Source organism: Bipolaris oryzae (genome assembly GCF_000523455.1).
Source record: "Bipolaris oryzae ATCC 44560 unplaced genomic scaffold scaffold_109, whole genome shotgun sequence".
Classification (NCBI taxonomy): Eukaryota; Fungi; Ascomycota; class Dothideomycetes; order Pleosporales; family Pleosporaceae; genus Bipolaris; species Bipolaris oryzae.
In genome coordinates, this window is record NW_006911385.1 from 57,747 (window position 1) to 75,776 (window position 18,030).

An 18,030-nucleotide genomic window follows, 5' to 3' on the forward strand; every position below is an offset into this window, starting at 1 on the left:
ACACTAGCGTAAAGCTCACCGGCCTTAGTGCGGACCCGACAAGAGAAGTATAGACCCGAACCCTGTGTAACATACGTCACGTTACATTGAATCGCTTAGAATCCTAGAGAAAGGCTGCGCCACACGATGAGGGGTTTCTTCAACCTAACCACCCACTAGTATTCTCAATTGTTGTACAAATTGGCATCTTCCATAATTACTATTTATAATAATGGGGCTCTTTAACTATGTTGCGAGTATAAATATCGCTAATTAGAGTTTTAAGGCCGAATCTTTGATAGTTGCCGCCGCAGCCTCCCGGTTGCTAGAGACCGCAAATCGCATTATCAAAGAAGTTCATACCCGCGCAGTCCAGGAGAACGTCAGAGAAGTTCTGGGCTTCTACATTGTCGATCTCACTAAGATAAGCGCTATTGTTCACCTGATCGAGGACGAAGATGCGTTGCAAACAACAGACGTGGTCCTCGCCTTGACTAGACTCCAAAAAGTTGGAGCAGAGCTTGTGCAGCACTTGAAGACACTTGATCTGGGAGGTAATGGAACGAGGCATCCACTTGCCCACCAGTTCGTGGGTGGGTCGCAAGATAAGATTATGCTTGCGGATATCATGACGGAGGTCGATCGTGCGAAATCCAACATCTGCTTACGGATTCAGAATGCCGCTGTCGGACTGACGTACACCACTGGCGACAATGTTCTTGCCAACGCTAAGGTCATCCATCAACTCGATCGTCTCCTTCTAAAAATCATTGGAGAGGGCCAAGGGCTCAAGCTAGCCGGCCTACTCAAAGGCCGGGCACCGCAAGGTTCGTCAATATCACTATTGGGTATCGCTGCAGGCTGAAGTTAGTAGATGACGGCTTAGTGTCTCTAACCAAAGCCGAAGTTGCTTTTCTAGACGAAGAGGCAGTCGCTGTCATGGACTCGAAAGGTGCAGCAGGTTCTAGATCTGATAACGAAACTACGGAACTCTTCATCCATAATAATAGGTTGGAGGGTTCGGCTATCCAGATACTTGGCCAGATTGGGGAAGACAAGTGGAGGAACCGTCGCGTTGAGATCCTCAATAACGAAGTCGTAGGTCAGGCCATCCAAATTGGATGGCCGATCGACTTTAAAACATTCAGGTATTTGCTTGACTGCCAAAGGAGCCATGCAGAGGCTATTTCACACAGCCCGGCAACCAACGCCGCGCCTATCATTGAAAGAACACATCTTGAGGACGAAGGGGCAATATTCTTGGCCGACGACAAATTGCGGCCGCTGTTGCGGAGGAATAGTGGGTCGGCCTTCCTCAGCCGCCTTCCCTCTGCTATTGCCGTTGCGACCTCAGAGACTGCACCTTTTGGCTTGAGGCTGGTTACTCTCAAACAGCCATCCGAAAATTACAAGAGAATTCTCACCGTGATCGGGGACATGGTTGGTGCACTTGATGAAGGATGTATCTTGCCGCTTGAATCGGTTCCCATTGAAGAGTCCATTTTCAAAATCATTCCCACTCTATCTGGAGTTGCGCTTCAAGGGAGGATTGCAGACTTGAAGAACATTGTGATGTACTGGGGAATTCTGACCGCATCGACTGCAGCTTTCTATGGCCAAGAACTAGATTGGTATTTAAGAGAGATGAAGCCAATTGATGGATCCGTCTACACCCAGTTTACTCTGAATACCCCGGATACCCTGATAATGCCGAAGTCGAGGTTCGACGACTCTTTTAAGATTGTGTCTGGGTTACCTCAACCCGTCGATCTCAGCGGGAAGAAGATAGAGTTCCATGTGTTTCGCCACCAGCCTTTCAATTTGATTGACCGCGCAAGTTGCTGGACTAAAATTCTGAACTTGTGCTCAATCTTCACCTTGAGTGAAGGGTTGCACGAGGTTGTCGATCTTACCCCCGAAACTCTGGAGACAGCATGGGCTCTGGAGCCAGGAGTCATGCTTATTCAGACCAACCACTTATTTAAAATTTTCCCAGGTGCTTCTGTGGGAATGACATATGAGAAGGGAGAGGAAAGGATCTTTATTGAAACTCGAAGGGGAACAATTATTCTTGACCCACCAAATACATATAGAGTTATGCCGCAAAACCGCAGCCTATCGAGAGGTCATGTCTTGGGCTGGCAGAAAGAGGCGGAAGAAGAGGAGACCGGGGAGGAGGAGACTGGGGAGGAGGAGACCGGGGAGGAGGGAGAAGGGGAGGTGGACGGGCCTGCAACGATCACTCCTTCGCCAATCGCCGCACAGACTCCAAATACAGATTACTGGGTGATTGATCTTCCACAAGTAGGGAATACTGGGAAAGAAGGAAGATTACTCAAAGATAGACGTGGAAGTCCTATCGTTTTGCCAGATTCAATAATTTTGGGCATGGAACTTGCGCCGAACCCTGTCGAAAACCAAACTACACGTCAGCCGACATTGAGTTGTTCGAATCATCAGTTTTGCGGTCACCCTGGGGTACCCGTAATGAACAAACCAAAGTCCCGGAGCGTCCAGGGGAATGTCGGAGGTGGGCAGTTCCTCACTTTTAGCATCGGCGGCAACTATACAGAAGACCTTGTCCCTGGCTGGATGGAAGTTGGCAGGTTCGGCGACGATGTAGACGAGCTTTTGCAGCAAGCTATCATCCTTGTGAATTGGAAAAAAAAGCGCGCCATTATCTTGACAGGACTTCATGTTGCACTGAGCTTTGAACATACGCTCTTCGACGGGGACACCGCACATGAACTGAATGAATTGGTCAATAGAGGAGACTCTGCCGAAATGCGTGAGTGGGCCAAAGGGCTTCTCGCAAGGCCGCGCACACCAGCAGCTGAGCAGTTGGAAAAGGCTCTTCAATGGTACTCAATATCATTTCGCAAGCTCAGTGACCATATAACGCAACCCGGGAAGAGAAGTACTTGTTATGGCGCAGACGCGGAATCGCTCCAAGCGAAACGATCCTCGCAGGTAGTACGCCAAAACCTTAAACCTAATAAATTGGTTCGCCTAACCTGGAGACCAGCCTCCAGTGACGAAGGCCTGATAATTTTCGTGGATGCTAGTTACCCCATTGGGAACATTGGTGGCTTCGGTGACGACGACATCTTCATTGCAGCAGCGATCCCCAGCGCCATGCAAAAGCTTGGACGAAAGCCATACTATATGTCAAGAAGGGAGGTCAGGTTGAGATGGTCCGAGCGCAGTACGGTCATATCCGACAGGGACCCGGAGCTAATACGCTATGAACTGGTGTCGGGCGGAGTCAGCTATGCGGTAAACAAGCCGATTCCATCTTGGGCTGAGCAGCGTTGTGCGAGGGTTCTATATTTACAGTAGCTTATTTCAAAACTTGGTAATCCAAGCGGGTACATGCGAACAGTCGTTTTCATCTTAAGAATTACATCGTTGTATTAGGAAATGATCAGAATCCAAGTGACTAATGCGAAACTCTACTGCCAGATTGGGTCTGCAGTGTCTCAATAGGATAATAATAACTTGAGCATACACCAGATCGATAAACTCGAAAGCCGCTGATACTTAGCTTGATTCTTTGAGCGACGTAGCCCTTCTTGGTCAGGCCCTACGCACGGAGCACGCTTTCGCAGCCTTCTTGGTCCCTCCGTGCTTGGGCAAAGCACTAACTTTATTATTTCTCTATAAGGGGCGCAGCTCCGGGGAGCAGTCTTAAGCTCGGGAGCACAATTGGGCAAGGCCTGGGTAACAAGATTGTATTCGATAGAGAGCTAAGCTCTGGTCTATCCATATACAAATAGAAGATGAGATGGTTGCCTGAGCAACAATCGGGCTAGACAGGTGGAGTAACGAGGTCGCAGACGAGTATGGGAGGCGAAGGGCGTTCAGCCCGTTACATTCTCCTACTGTAGGAAACCTTACTTAGTGTAACGGGCTGAACGCCCTTTTGATAGCTCCTCGATGGGATCTCGGGGCTATAAACCACCGTTTCTCAACCCACCACACCAAACCCAACTACACCACCTCCCCTCTCAACACCCTCTCAAGAGCCGACCCCCTCTTCCACTTCAACTCCTGAAAACCCCCTTGCTCAACCACCCTCCCCTGCTCTATCACAACAACATGATCCGCAACCGCCATCATTTCCCTCGCATGCGTAATCACAACAACCGTCATACGCTTCCTCTCCTCCTTCCCCTTATCCAGCCCACCAAATGACGTCGCGCTTGTACCCAGCTCACCACTCTGCACATAGTATTCGGACAACCCAGCAGATGCAGAACCCGTAGTGCTACCGCTACTACTCCTAGCAGGACTGACGCGTTTCCGCCCCACAAGCCGCATGACCGTCTCGCGAATCACGTTCATAGACGAGACGTCGAGCGCGCTGGTTGCCTCGTCGAGAATCAAGACGTCGGGGTTGCGCACAAGGGCGCGTGCAATGGCGAGACGCTGGGTTTGGCCGCCGGATAGCGTGGTGCCCCCCGCACCGACGAGCGTGTTGTAGCCGTTTGCTAGGCTATCTATGAAGTCGGAGAGGCCTGCTGCGTGGGCTGCGGCGCGGATGGAGGCTGGGCTTGTTTCCGGGGCGGAAGGGGATAAGCCGTATGTTATGTTTTGAGCGATTGTACCCGGGAAGAGGACGGGAGATTGGGGGACGAGGGCTATGCGGGAGCGGAGGGAAGGGGTGGATATGGTAGAGATGTTTTGGGAGGAGAGCCAGAGGCCGCTTGTGGGGTTTGTGGTGTCGGTGTCGGCCTGGTAGAGGTTGAGGAGGAGGGAGGCGATTGTGGATTTGCCGGAGCCAGAGGATCCGACGATGGCGGTGCAGGATCCATGGGGGATGGGGAAGGTGAGGTTGTGGAGGATTCGAGTGTCTTTGCGAGATGGGTATGTGAAGTTTACGTTTTTGAAGTTGATGTCCGTGATGGATTGGATTGGTAGGCTTCCTGCTGCTTCATGGGAGTCCATAGGAAGTCGAGCCAGGCGGAGTAGTCGTGTGCTGGCGTCTCTTGAGATGTTGATCTGAGTGATGTACTGGGCCAGAGAACTGATGTAATTGACGCTCAGCATGAGTATCAAGAAGCATTCCATGACTTTGCTCGCCGTATACTCGTTCCTCGACATGAGCAGTGCGCCGTACCAGTACAGCAGAATAGCCACAAATATGACGCCCGTAAATGCCAAACCAAAGATGGACCCAGAATAGAGGGCGCGCTTCATACCTAGCCTGACCGCTTCGGTCGTTGCATGGCGATACTTCTTCCGAAAATGGGTTTCTAGCCCCAGACACCGGACTGTTCTGATATTCACGAACGTCTCGTGCATCACCTTTCCTACTTTGTCTTCGGCCTCGCTAGATAGCTTCTCCCAGTGATTGCTGATCATGTTGTTGCAATTTGTGATTGTAAAGAGTATAGGGCCCATCGCAAGCGCTACAAGCGCTAGTTTCCATGAAATAGCCATACTCCATGAGATGGAGATTGCTACCATGAGTACCATGGCAAGGAATATGCAGGCGAATCTTCCGGGCAGATTCCTCGCTTCCTCGGCAAAGTGGTCGAGTGTTTCGGTTAGGCGAGATGTGCTATTCTCTTCCTTGTCAAAAAATTCGCGCGGTTGTAGCAGAATCCGACGCAGAGCTTCTCTTTTCAGTGATAAGCTCCAGGCTTGTGCTACTGCGTCTGAAAGGAAGAACATCAAGTATTTTGAGAGACCGTCGGCAGTAGCGATACCAAGGATTGCGAGGGCGTAGTTACGCGCTTTGTTACGGCTTTGAGAGGCGGACTCTTGAAATGTGCTGAGGAGTTGTGCGAAGACCCAGGCAAAGACTGGAGTACAGGCCGAGTGGATGATGGTACACACGAGAGCACCAAAGGTAAGTATGCGGGAGCGCCAAGTTATTGCGGGCCAGACTGATGCAAAGATTTCTTCTAGGGAAAGTGATTCTGTTGAGGTGGGAGGTTTGTCTGACGCATTCTTCTTGTGACGCGAAAGTCGAAGTCGAGAGAGAATATGGCTACACTTTCGTTGTTGTTTTGGTGTCTCTGGCCGTGCAGGCATCGGACTGGATGTTTGAAGAGGCTGCGGATACTGGCTCGTAGGCGATGTGTGTTGCACTAAGAGTATGGAGTTTGGTCGTAATCCGACTTCTTTTGGAAGATAAGCTTTCCACTCATCTGTATCAAACCTTGGGAGCCGCTCCAGTACCACATCTCCTGATCCTAAGTCGATTTCTTTTGTTAAGAAAGATCTTGCATCTAGCAACCCTTTTCGACGAGTTGATACCTGGGAATTTCGCCACCCAGTAAAGGAATGTTGAGTTGTTTGTGTACCATATCTCGGTGGCTTATTCGTTTTAATATCTTCTGCGCATCTGTCGCCATCAGCATCACTGAAAAGCTGCTCCTCTTCTTCTCCATGTGGCTCAAGGAAGGTTTGAAATAGCCCTCCTTGAGCCTCAAGCTCCTTTCTGTATCCCTCTTGTATTACTCTGCCGTCTCCCAACAGGTAGAGGAAGTCATCAGACAAAATCTGGGAGATATCATGGGTAAAAATAATTGTCGTCTTTCCCCTGCGCCATTCTCGTATTGCTTCATATATCCCCACTCTTGTAGCATAGTCGAGACCGTTGGTAGACTCATCTAAGATCAGAACGGGCGAATCCCTGATCTTTGCTCGTGCTAACGCCAGTCTTTGCCTCTGACCACCACTTATGGAATCACCCTTTAAACCGAGTTCGGTGTTTAGTCCGTCAGGGAGCCCTTTTACAACCAGGTCCATCTTTGCGAATCTGATAGCATCGAGGACATCTTGCATATGCAGTATCTCGCCTGTTTTCCCTAACGCAATGTTGTCATGGATAGTGTCGTTGAATAACACACTATGCTGCTCCACAAGTGTAATATTTTTTCGTAGCCATCGTACATCTAGATCCTCAAGTGGAACACCATCAAGAAGTATCCGGCCAGAGGAGGGATGGTAAAAGCGCACCAGAAGCTGGCCAAGGGTACTCTTGCCAGAGCCGCTCTTTCCGATGACGAAAGTCGTTTCGCCCGCTGGCATGAACAGTGAGACATCCCGAAGTGCTACCTCTTCTGCGCGAGAAGGGTAAGAGAAATTGACCTGTCTTATTAGCAGCTTCTCCCAAAGATGAGGCGAGATAAGCATACCGTGATGAATTCAATGGTGCCAAGACACCGAGCAGGTTTGATATGACCTTGCAATTCTAGCTGCTGGTCAGATGTGGGGTTATGTTCTATGAGCATACCCAGGTTGGCACCAGCCTCGCGGCCCTTGGTCAAGACTACCAATTGGGGCATCACTGAAGCCAAGGAAGACGTGGCCATGAGGACTGACCAGAAGGTAGTTAGAATGTCTGAGGCTTCACCATCTCCATTACCGACTAGGTATTTACCGTACCAAAAGCCTTGGACGAATATGCTGATGGTGAAGAACTGCATGATTCCAATTTGCATTGATCGGAAATTCGCTACCCGTCTATAGAGGCGTGCTGCAAGACAGGCAGTCTTCTCGAAGATTTGGAGTTCATGCTGTTCCCCGTTAAGACTCTTGATTACCTCAATATTGGATATTGCGGTTGTCATGTACTTCAGTGCAGCCTGGAGCATTTCGGACTGTTCGCGTGTTCGAAATAATTGTCGGTTCGCAATCAGTGTTAGGAACAAGTAGAGGAACGGGATACTGCTCATAACAACCAGTGCTAGCTTCCAAGAAAAGTAGAAAGCGACTCCCAGAGCCGCAAGGCTCTGAACGACTGCTTGACACAATTCGCCTAATGGTGATGATACTGAGAGCTTGAACCCACGGATATGCCTGCATTTTATCAGTTGAAAGGAGCAATATTCAGGTTCCGGCTAGCCACTTACGCCTGCAGTGTCGATAGAAATGCAGCAGTTCCAGTTTCGCGCGTGTCATACCACGCCATGTCTTTCTTGATGAGCGCGTCAAATATCCGATTACGGGCACTCCGCACCTGTAGCTCACTGAATGTAAGGAAGCAAAGGTACTGGAGACTGTTCGCGATCCAGTTGAGTGTACAGATTCCTGCAAGTATTATACAGTATCTCGTCATGTTGCTCATTAGCGTATGGCTGTCAGTTGACCCAGCGCCATACATGGTGTACTGCCCGAAAACAAGCCCATAGAGAACTGCGAAAGCGGGCATTGTGAGGGCGGCGACGGTCGTCGATAGAAGGCCACATAGTACTACTGGCACATGGCGTGTTGTGGTGAAGCCAAACAGAACCTTCCAGCTGGCTTTTGACATATATTTTTGCTCCCCAGATGCCTGTGCGTTCGTTATCTCATGGCTACTGGCACCATGCGAAGGCGCGGTAGTAGCCATATTGCCTGCTCGGAGGCTTCGATTGTGTTGAGAAAGTGGGGGCGTCGTTGAGATTGAAGCGCAGAGCCACACATGGATGAGATTGCGATATCAAGTGAAAGTGAAAGCGCAATAGTGCGTCGGGACCAATTGGGACCTGAGCCTGGTGAATACACAGGCTGCTTCTGTCTGTTTGCAGCTTGCACGAAGCGCTCCGTTTTAGACATCGTATTGTACCAGCCCTTGTGAAATCTTGATCAGAAGCGACAAAGGTATCAGCTCACTAACATAGACTATTGTCCTGCAGTCAGCCGCATGTTTGGTCCGAAATATCTAAATTTGGAATGAACGACTGATATTGTACGAGAATGTTCAGCCGCGCCCCAGCGGTAAATTGTTCAAGTAATGAATACTGTTTACACTCCTTCTCTATGAAATGAGGATATCAAGCTATCTAACATTGTGAGCAGTTTGGGATGTTGCGTAATCTGGGTCTCAAGCCGAAGATTTGTGAGTAGAAACAGCAACTTTCTCATTCCTCATGCATCGGAGATCGAATTACATTTGGATCTTTGGGGTTGGGCTTTTACATAGAGAGAATGATATGATATACTTGGACTGCACTTTTTGGGCGCAAGGGATTGCCAGGTGCGATCTAGCGTGTGGTGGTGGTAAGGGCGGTTTGACCTAGTTGCTTTCACGTTGCGCGCTGATTTTCCTTAATATTGTTCTCTGCGCATAATGGCACGGTTATTTGAAATCACGGTACTCCATATTCTTCGTCCTGTCACTAGTATGATCTTGTTGAACTTGTTATTTGTAACCTTGCTAGATCGAAAATCGGGTGCAGCGACTTGATGATATGTTGTGATATGCATGAGCAGAATCATGTATCTGCACATGAGGCGACTTTGATGTATTCCCAATCCCAACACAGTCTACCGTCCCGGACGATTCACCGACGTAAACGGTCGCTTTTTTAGGAACGGGCGCAGACAAACAAAGAACCAACTTTCTGATTGGCTTGATCGAAGGCTAGGCCAGTCGCGGGTTGCATGTAACTAGTGCTGGTACACGTTTAAACTCCCAGCACATGGGGTGGGTATCTATCTTATGCAAACTGTTATATTTGGATTATTTTCCCTGTGCCTTCTCGTAGATCCAGTCGTTCAAGCCTTCGCGGTTGCTGTTCAAATCAGTATTAATTAGGATTTTACAAGCGGTGCAAACTGACCGTGCAATTTCAATGGCGTAGAACTGCATGCGAACAGCAAATATGGTGCCTTCTTGGTCGTACTCGGTCTTGTGGCTTGCGCGGAGCATTGTGCCGAAGTTGTAGTCCTCGACCTTGTGCTCATACTCGGTGATGAACTTGCGCCACCGCTCCTTGCCCTCCTTGCTCTTCATTTCATCCTCGTTCAATGTGGCGGAGGCATCGAACTCTGGGAAGTCCTTCTTGAGATGTTCGTAGATTTCGTCGTCGATCTTGGTCAGTCGCAGTTTAGAACCTGGGACTTTTTCAAGAATCTTCCAGTATGTCTCCATATGCTGCACAACTGCGCATTCGTGTTAGAAGAAGTCGCATTCGGTGCGCATAGCTTGCTGTACCTTTGACGGCGAACTGCTTCTCAATCTACATGTTTGTTAGTCGGTCTGCACCTGCACCGGCTTTCGCGCTCAGGCGCCTGCCCCACGTACCTCCTCGAAGTTCTCCGTCTCCTCCGGGTTGATGGTTGTGCCTGCTGGACCTGCTAGAGCCATTTTGACGGATTATGCGCAAATTTCGGTGTGGTGGTGAGTGCAAATAAGAAGATGGGTGGTTGTGGTGTGAGCTGTACTGTGTGCCGCCACTCAGGCGCATAGAATACTAGCATGGACAAAAAATCGCAGAAACGCTTCGTCATTGCCCCGCCTTGCACTCGCAACGGAAGTCGCGCGGGGCTGACTCAACCCCAAATTTCCCTCTGCCATACTCTCGCACCTCACGTGTCGTCCTTTGTCGCCAATGTCACCGACTCTGCATGTGAGCGCGCATCGACAAAACCTAGATTGCTACTGATCAAAGCAGCATGAATGCACTCGCGTACCTGTGACCGCATTGGCCTCGTGCGCCTCCCTGTACATTGCCGCAGAAGGCCCATTTCTACGCTTCTATCATGCCAAGGACTCACGATGCATTGCTTCGCAACGCGTCTTCAAGGCGCAAGCAGTGCACGGTATACGCATCTATTCGGAAGAGCATGCGCGTGCCATTAAGCTTATCGCCTGGGGAGGGCGACTAGTCCGTGCCTTTGAGATCCATTCGGCGGCCGATGATCATGATCGCTTGACTTTTTTTTCATCAAACGTTGCTAAAGCGCCAGACTGGATTTTTGACCTTGCACCTAGACCAGCAGGTTTGTCTGATGACTCTCCGTATCAAAAAGGAATTTGTGTTGCTGTGACCGCTCATAATGCTCTGCTGCGAGTGACGGTCCAAATAACCACAGACACAGCGTCGCCAAATGGGTGCGCATCTCTGACGCTATCCTCGCTCAACTGGGACACATTCACTGACATAATTTTCTCAGAGCTATCTCAGTCAACATTTCGGACTTGACATCGAGTTCTCGATCTATCCTTTACTCTGCGCACCTGTCCTGGGAAAATCTGAATCGGGTCCTTGTCGCTGCTGGCACGGCATTTGGCGAGATCATCTACTGGTCATGGTCTGATGACACTGTTGATGGCCAGGCATCTCTTGTTCACCGCGTGTTTCTTGGTCACGAAGGGTCGATCTTTGGTGTCCGTATCTCGGAGGAGCTCCCAACCGAGTGCTGCCAGAAATTGAGGCGAGTGGTCGCAAGTTGCAGCGATGATCGAACGATTCGAGTGTGGGATGTATCAGACGTTAACACGAATGCTATCGGACCAAAAGCTGAAGATAATGGAGCCGAAGTACCAAGGACGCGTCATACCGGCTTCAGCAATGAGGCTTTTGACGCCCACGAGTTTGGCAGTTCAGATTGTCTAGCCATCGGTTGGGGGCATCTTTCTCGTGTCTGGACAATACGCTTTCTCGAAACGTCACCCTGTAGTGGGTCGCTTTTACTTCAATCAGCTGGAGAAGACGCCACAGCAAGGACTTGGGAGCTTTCGCCAAACTCTGCAGATAAATCCAACTTTCCATACAAATTACTAGAGCTGGACTGTGCCGCACACCACAGCGGCAAGAACATGTGGTCTTCTATCATCGCTCATAATCCTACCGGGTCGCAGCAAGTGATAGCTGGAGGGGCAGACAGCAAGATCACGTCCACACCGCTGCCTCGAGTTTTACAGGTTGCAAACAATATACCCTGGGGTGTCGCCGAATACACAGTGAACGATGTACTATCATGGACGCAGTCTACTGTTTTTGGTGGCGCGGATGCCCTATCAACCGGTGTTCAAAAATCCTCGAAAAAGGCAGAATTTTTCAGAAGCTATTGCTTTGTAGATGAGACTACTTTCCTACTTACAACCAATTCTGGCAAAGTCTTGGTCGCATCTCTATCCTCTGATTCGGATCGGAACGACACAAGCCTTCTGACAAGCTCTACCCTCCTTGGACAGCCAGAAGACCTTGCCGGCTATTCCGTTTGTGCAAGTAGCTCTCAACCCGGCATTGCATTCATCGCAGGCGCCAACGGCAGCATTTATGTCTACCGTAAAAATGCCGCGACATTGACCAAATTGTATGCAATGGGTAGTAAGGTCGGCGAAATATTCGCCGCGAATGTGCTGGAATCTTCCTACCGGAATGCAACAGTGTTACTCGTGACGCTTGTTGGGCAGGGCAAAGCGCAGTTGTTATACGTGGATCCTACGCACGATACGGAGATATCAAAAAACGTACAAGTACCTATATCAGATCATTTGACGGGAGCTGTTGTCACAAGTATGGCCCATCTACGAATCTCTGATAGAGAATTCATAGCGGTTGGATTTCGACGTGGTTCCATCGCCTTGTACAGCATAGATGTGGATGAAGGCCAAGCCACGTTGGTTAAGGTCATTGATAAAGCACATGGCGGTGAGACAGTCACTTGTTTGGAATGGGTCAGTTATCCTGCAGAGTCACCCCAGGCCCAATTGTACTCAGCTGGGCGGGATGGGCGTCTTACTGTGCATGATATGGATCTGTCTACAGGATCCAGCACCTTAGTTCACGACCTTGCCCTGCCATTTGGTCCTAATCTAGAGGGCCTATATTTTCAGGGGAATCATCTACTCGTTCATGGGTTCTCAAGTAAGAAATGGTATCTCTACGATGTCACCAACGAAGAAGAGGTGATGAGCATCGACACAGGGGGTGCACATAGAAGCTGGACATATCGCCCAAATTTAACACTAGGAGGAACGCTTGTGTGGACTAGAGCCTCTAGTATGCATATCTATAGCCAGTATGGTATGAACCATACAGTTATCCGCTCCGGTGGTCATGGGCGTGAAATCAAAGCGCTCACCGTGTCGTCCAAGGAAAATCTAAGGTCTCGCAACCGTCTCATCGCAACAGGAGCCGAGGACACAGATATCAAGCTGTTTCAGTACACCGATGGAAATCTAGTTTGCAAAAGGACGCTTCGGAAACACACGACTGGAATCCAACATCTCCAGTGGTCGGAGAGTGGCGATTATCTGTTCAGTAGCGGCGGCTGTGAAGAGTGTATGTCCCAAGTTTTTATTGTCCTAACGTAACCCATGGCGCAACTTGCTAATCATTGCCACAGTCTATGTGTGGCGTGTCCGGGATCTACCATCATCGTCTCTTGACATTGGTGTCGTTTGTGAGAGTGTCTATACTCCAGAAAGCGAGTATGCGGATCTAAGAATCATGTCTTTCGATGCGACGACTTGTGGCACTGCCCATTCAATTACAATGGTGTTCTCAGACTCTAGCATCAAGGTGAAAATTCCTGCTCTTTTGACCCCCCAATGTCGTTCTGGTATTGATATATTTCAGGCCTATCGTTACGATCCTGTAGCTGCCACAAAGTGGGAGCCTCTCGCCAAAGGTCTCTATTTCACATCATGCCTTACACAATGCATACATTTGTCTGCAACCACGATCTTGACGGCTGGTACAGATGGTCATGCCGTGACATGGCCACTAATAGAAAAGACACATAGCTTGCCTGCCGAATCTCCAGATGCCATCTCAAAATTGACATGGACTCATCCTGCAAGGATACACCAAAACTCCTCGAAGGTCATGGTGTCTCAAAGCCTGGATAATGGCGACAAGCTGGTTGTGTCTGGCGGCGATGACGGCAGCCTGGCATTCCTGCTCATGCGCTCTTCGCCCTCACTTACAGCATCGCCGACGACATCATACGCTTCCCCTCCAATACTTGTAAATCGCACACATGCATCAGCTGTCACATCATGCGCATTGTATCGGCGCGGGTCTCACATAACGCTTCTTACATCTGGGAATGACGAGTGGGTTAGGCAATGGGAAATCACACTACAAGATCCAGACGCAAAAGGCGAGGGAAGTAGTCGGCCGGTGACCGAAGACGCCCTGAAGATCCGGAGGCTAGGCAAGGTCAAGACAAGTGTCGCAGACGTGTCGAGTATGGCTGTGTTGGACACAGGTGATGGTACGACATATGCCAGGATTCTGATATGCGGTGTTGGAATGGAGGTCATACGGGTTGAGTGAATAATAGACAATACAATCATACAACGGACATGGATGGGGCTACCAGAAAATGAGGCTGTATGTGGGGAATGGTTGACATTGGGAATAGCGCTGAGTTGCCCGGCTTATCCGTACCCGTGTTGTTGTAAGACAGCGGTGACGGCGTGGATCTGCCCGTTGCCGGCACTTGCACGCCACGCCATCACCGTTGCCGGGACAACGCTCATCCCAACACAGTTAGCGGCAGTTTGCGCTCTGACAACACAACACGGGCAAGCACGTCCACACATACTCAACTCATCCTCTCTCCCACTAACAATCCAGCAACCACATACACACACTGAAAGATAGCGAACATCGATATTCATCATGGTCGCTACACGTCGCGGTGCGAAAGAGGCCCCAGTAGCCTCATCTGCACCCTCCAGCACCCTCAGTGCCCCTCCCAAGCGCGGCGCCAGAACCAAGGCTGTTGTTGAACAAGCTGCTGAGCCTGCACCAGCTCCCGCGAAGGCCACCAAAACAACCGCTACAAAACGCAAAGCAAAGACCGAGCCTGAAGACGCCGAGCCCCCAGTGGCCAAGAAAACTGTCGCGACAAAAACAACACGCACAACAAAAGTTCAGACAAAGGCAGAGTCAGTCCCTGCTGCACCAAAGCGGGCGACGCGCGGCCGCAAGGCTGAGGAGCCTGATGATATAGACGAGCTTCAAGCTGATGAAGAGCCACCCAAGCCAGCGGCTGTTCGAGCGCGCAAGATCGCTCCAGTGAAGAAGACAGCTGCACCGAAGGCCGCAGAGCCAGTGGCCACCCAAGGCCCAGTCGTTCAGGAGCCCATTGTCGAAGAGGCTCCAAAGGCCGCGCCACGGGCGCGCAAGGCCCCCGTCAAAAAGGCGCCTGTCATCAAGAAGACCGAAACTCCAATTGTCGAGGAGCCCATCGCGGTCGAAACCACTAAGCCAGCAACCCGCACGCGTAAACCGGCAGTACCCAAAGCTTCAGCCTCAGCACCAGCATCAAAAGCGGCACCTACACCCGTCCCTGTACTTGCGCCAAGAGCCACACGCGGACGAGAGGCCCCCGTAATCTCACAAGAATCACCTCTCAAGGCGCCAGCCCGTAAACCTACAAAGAAGACTGTTACCATTTCAACTCCAAAAGCTGAGGCTGAGCCCGCCGAAGATGAAGATGTAGCCGAGGAGGTTGTCGAGATGCCAGTTGAAGAGTCTGCCGAGAAGCCAGCCGAGAAGCCAGCCGAGGAGTTGGTCGATGAGCCAGTTGAAGTGGCTATGGCAGAATACCCGGAGTATCCTACTACACCCGCACATATCGCAGCGCCAATAACCTCAAGGAAAGCCTTGGCTGAGCTACCCAACTATCCCAACACCCCATCGCACATTGTTGCGCCCGTCTCTAACAAGGACGCGCTCGCGGAGCTCGCTGGATACCCCAAGACACCAGCACACATCAAGGCACCCATCAACTCAAGGGATGCTCTAGCCGAGATGCCCGACTACCCTGAGACGCCTGCTCACATCAAGGCCCCAATTAGCTCTGCAGCTGCACTGGCTGAGATGCCTGATTATCCCAAGACACCCGCGCACATCAGTGCACCTATGAGCACTAAGGATGCTTTATCTGAGATGCCAGGATACCCCAAGACCCCAGCTCATATCAAAGCTCCCATTTCTATCAAGGACGCAATGGCTGAGATGCCCGACTACCCGAAGACACCAGCTCACATTCTTGCACCTGTCATCCCTCCCACCGAAGAGAAAGAGGCTGAGGCTGTCGACCACGATGTCGAGATGGGAGACGCACAGGAGATTTCTCCATCCGAGCATGATGAAGTTATGAATGATGCAGAAATCGAGGCTCCTGTCTCTACGGATGCATCGGAAGAATTTCAAGACGCTGCAGCTCCTGTCGTCAACGAGCAAGAAGAGGCTAAAAATCTTCCATCTACCGCCGACAATTCCGCTACACCAGTAGCCAAGTCTCCTCTGATTTTTCAATCCGAGACATCCTACCACGCTACTACTCCTGCCCCAGAGGCATGTGCCGATCTCCCTGGCACCCCTCCTGCGCAGATTGTCTGGGGCGTCACCGATCAAGAAGCTTTTGAGGAGCTCCCCGCTGAATACCCGGCTACCCCGTCTCACATCACTGCTCCTGTCACATCGCAACAAGCAATGGCAGAGCTCCCCGGTTATCCGAAGACTCCTGCTCACATTGTGGCACCAATCACTCCACGCAGGGCTCTCGCTGAGTTACCAGACTACCCAACTACGCCCAGTCTCGCGCTTGAGGCTGCTCTTCAGGAGGAGATTACTGCATCTGTCAAGAAACAAACGCCTTCACCCATACGCCATTCCAGTCGTAAGGAGAAGGTATCTTTCGGCTTCGAAGAGACTAGCGAGATTGGTGATGTCAGTGAGATTACTGAAGCTAGTGAATTCAGCGAAGTTGATGTTGTGAGCGCCATCAAGGCCCCTTCTTTTAGTGACCTGAAAGCAAGCATGCCACTCAAGCCCCTGCAACTCGCTCCCACGTTTGCAGCGCCAGAGCCAGCGTCACCTAAGAAGTCCGCGCTGAGGTCACCAATGAAGGTTATGGATACCAAGACTCCGAAGAAGTCTGTTGCTTGGACTGACGTTCAAGTTGACGAGAGCGAGATATTTATGGACGACGGCATTCTTCAGGGCACCGTCTTCTACGTCGACGTCACTCGTAACGGAAAGGAGCAAAACTTCTTGTTCCGCGGTCTTCTAGAGGACCTTGGTGCCAAGGTCGTCAAGGACATCTCCCATGCTTCTCTAACTCACGTTCTCTTCAAGGATGGAAGCATGTCGACGCTGGAGAAGTGTCTCTCGAGCAAAGGTGCTATCAAGTGCGTCAATGTCGGTTGGGTCTTGGACAGCGAGTCGAACAAGAAGCGTATGGATGAAGATCCCTATCTGGTTGATCTCTCCGTCGCTAAGCCAGCGTCTCCGCTCCCAACCACTACCATGAAGCCCTTTACGCCCGCCAAGACACCCTCCAAGTACGCTCTTCCTCCTTCGTCGCAGTGCAAGATGCCCAGCACTCCTACCAGCTCCGAGTTCGACCGTTCCTTCAATGACGACAAGGAGAACAGCGAGATCGGCGCATTCTTTGACAGGAGCCCTCTTGCTCCTCGCACCGTGCCTAACAAGAAGTCTACTTTCTTGTTCAGCAAGGCTGCCATCAAGACTCCCTCTAGGCCACTCTTCCTCGTCGCTACTCCGTCAAAATCGGGCTTCTCGGCTATCAAGCCTGCTCCTCATGCTTTCTCGACAACCAAGAAGCGCCCTGTAGATTCTTCTCTCTTCAACAGCTCTCTGGGCCCGCCTAGGAAGTTGCGTCTCTTTTAAATGTTAGATTGAATGGTGCGGACGGTACGAAGCTATGCTACCTGTGGGAGTTTTGGACATGATGCATGCATTGGGCGGTTCGGTGTTGGGATAAAGGTGTTTAGTGCTTTTTGATTTTCTCTTTGTTTTCAAAGGTTATCAGCAGGTGTCGAAGTTGTGCTTTTGCTTCTTGCTCACTCCCCTCCTTCATCGCGGCGGCGATTGGCTTCCAGTCTGAGCTGCTGCCTCCTCGCAAGAGCTGGCGCCCGTGGATATTGCCTTTTAGTCTGCCAGGTGTTGTGGGAGAGAGGTGGTTGCGTCTTTGCATGCTTTTTGGCATCTGCCTGGTTTCTGACATGCGTCTTGTTTTGGGCTTGTTGGCGTTTACGGAATCTGGGAACAGGATACGGAAGGGCATTGCATGGACGGTGGGGCGGCGTTTTCCACACACATTCACTCCTATGGAGGTTGGAATCATTTGAGTCTTTCTTTTCTTTTCCTTTACCTCCGCTCTAGTCACGTCAAGACAGACGAATGAAACTTTGAATACTTCAATCCTGGCCTCTTGTTCAACATACATGTCTTCGTTGCAGTCTCCTCCAGAGTTCGAATCTCTCGCTCTCTCTATCCAAAAACTAAAAGTATCTCTGAGACTAAGAGAAACGATTCTGGACACCTTTTCTGCATTTAT

At 50.5% G+C, this 18,030-nt stretch overlaps 4 protein-coding genes across 4 annotated transcripts; 2 read left to right on the forward strand and 2 right to left on the reverse strand.

The window, feature by feature from the left end:
- Positions 1-126: 126 nt before the first annotated feature.
- On the forward strand, positions 127-3,318 carry COCMIDRAFT_7070 (uncharacterized protein; the record flags this gene model as incomplete). The annotated part of the gene is made up of 3 exons (XM_007691774.1): positions 127-133; positions 282-806; positions 854-3,318. The coding sequence occupies 3 exons, from the start codon at positions 127-129 to the stop codon at positions 3,316-3,318; spliced, it is 2,997 nt and encodes a 998-aa protein (XP_007689964.1).
- A 651-nt stretch (positions 3,319-3,969) lies between these two features.
- COCMIDRAFT_7071 (uncharacterized protein) lies at positions 3,970-8,323 on the reverse strand (the record flags this gene model as incomplete). Its single annotated transcript, XM_007691775.1, has 3 exons — positions 3,970-7,080; positions 7,128-7,791; positions 7,845-8,323. The coding sequence occupies 3 exons, from the start codon at positions 8,321-8,323 to the stop codon at positions 3,970-3,972; spliced, it is 4,254 nt and encodes a 1,417-aa protein (XP_007689965.1).
- A 1,113-nt stretch (positions 8,324-9,436) lies between these two features.
- Positions 9,437-10,063, reverse strand: COCMIDRAFT_38574 (uncharacterized protein; the record flags this gene model as incomplete). The annotated part of the gene is made up of 4 exons (XM_007691790.1): positions 9,437-9,488; positions 9,537-9,858; positions 9,911-9,935; positions 10,001-10,063. The coding sequence occupies 4 exons, from the start codon at positions 10,061-10,063 to the stop codon at positions 9,437-9,439; spliced, it is 462 nt and encodes a 153-aa protein (XP_007689980.1).
- Positions 10,064-10,307: 244 nt separating this feature from the next.
- Positions 10,308-13,988, forward strand: COCMIDRAFT_7073 (uncharacterized protein; the record flags this gene model as incomplete). Its single annotated transcript, XM_007691776.1, has 5 exons — positions 10,308-10,325; positions 10,371-10,810; positions 10,873-12,989; positions 13,054-13,229; positions 13,287-13,988. 5 exons carry the CDS (start codon positions 10,308-10,310, stop codon positions 13,986-13,988), a joined length of 3,453 nt encoding a protein of 1,150 aa, XP_007689966.1.
- Positions 13,989-18,030: the final 4,042 nt, after the last annotated feature.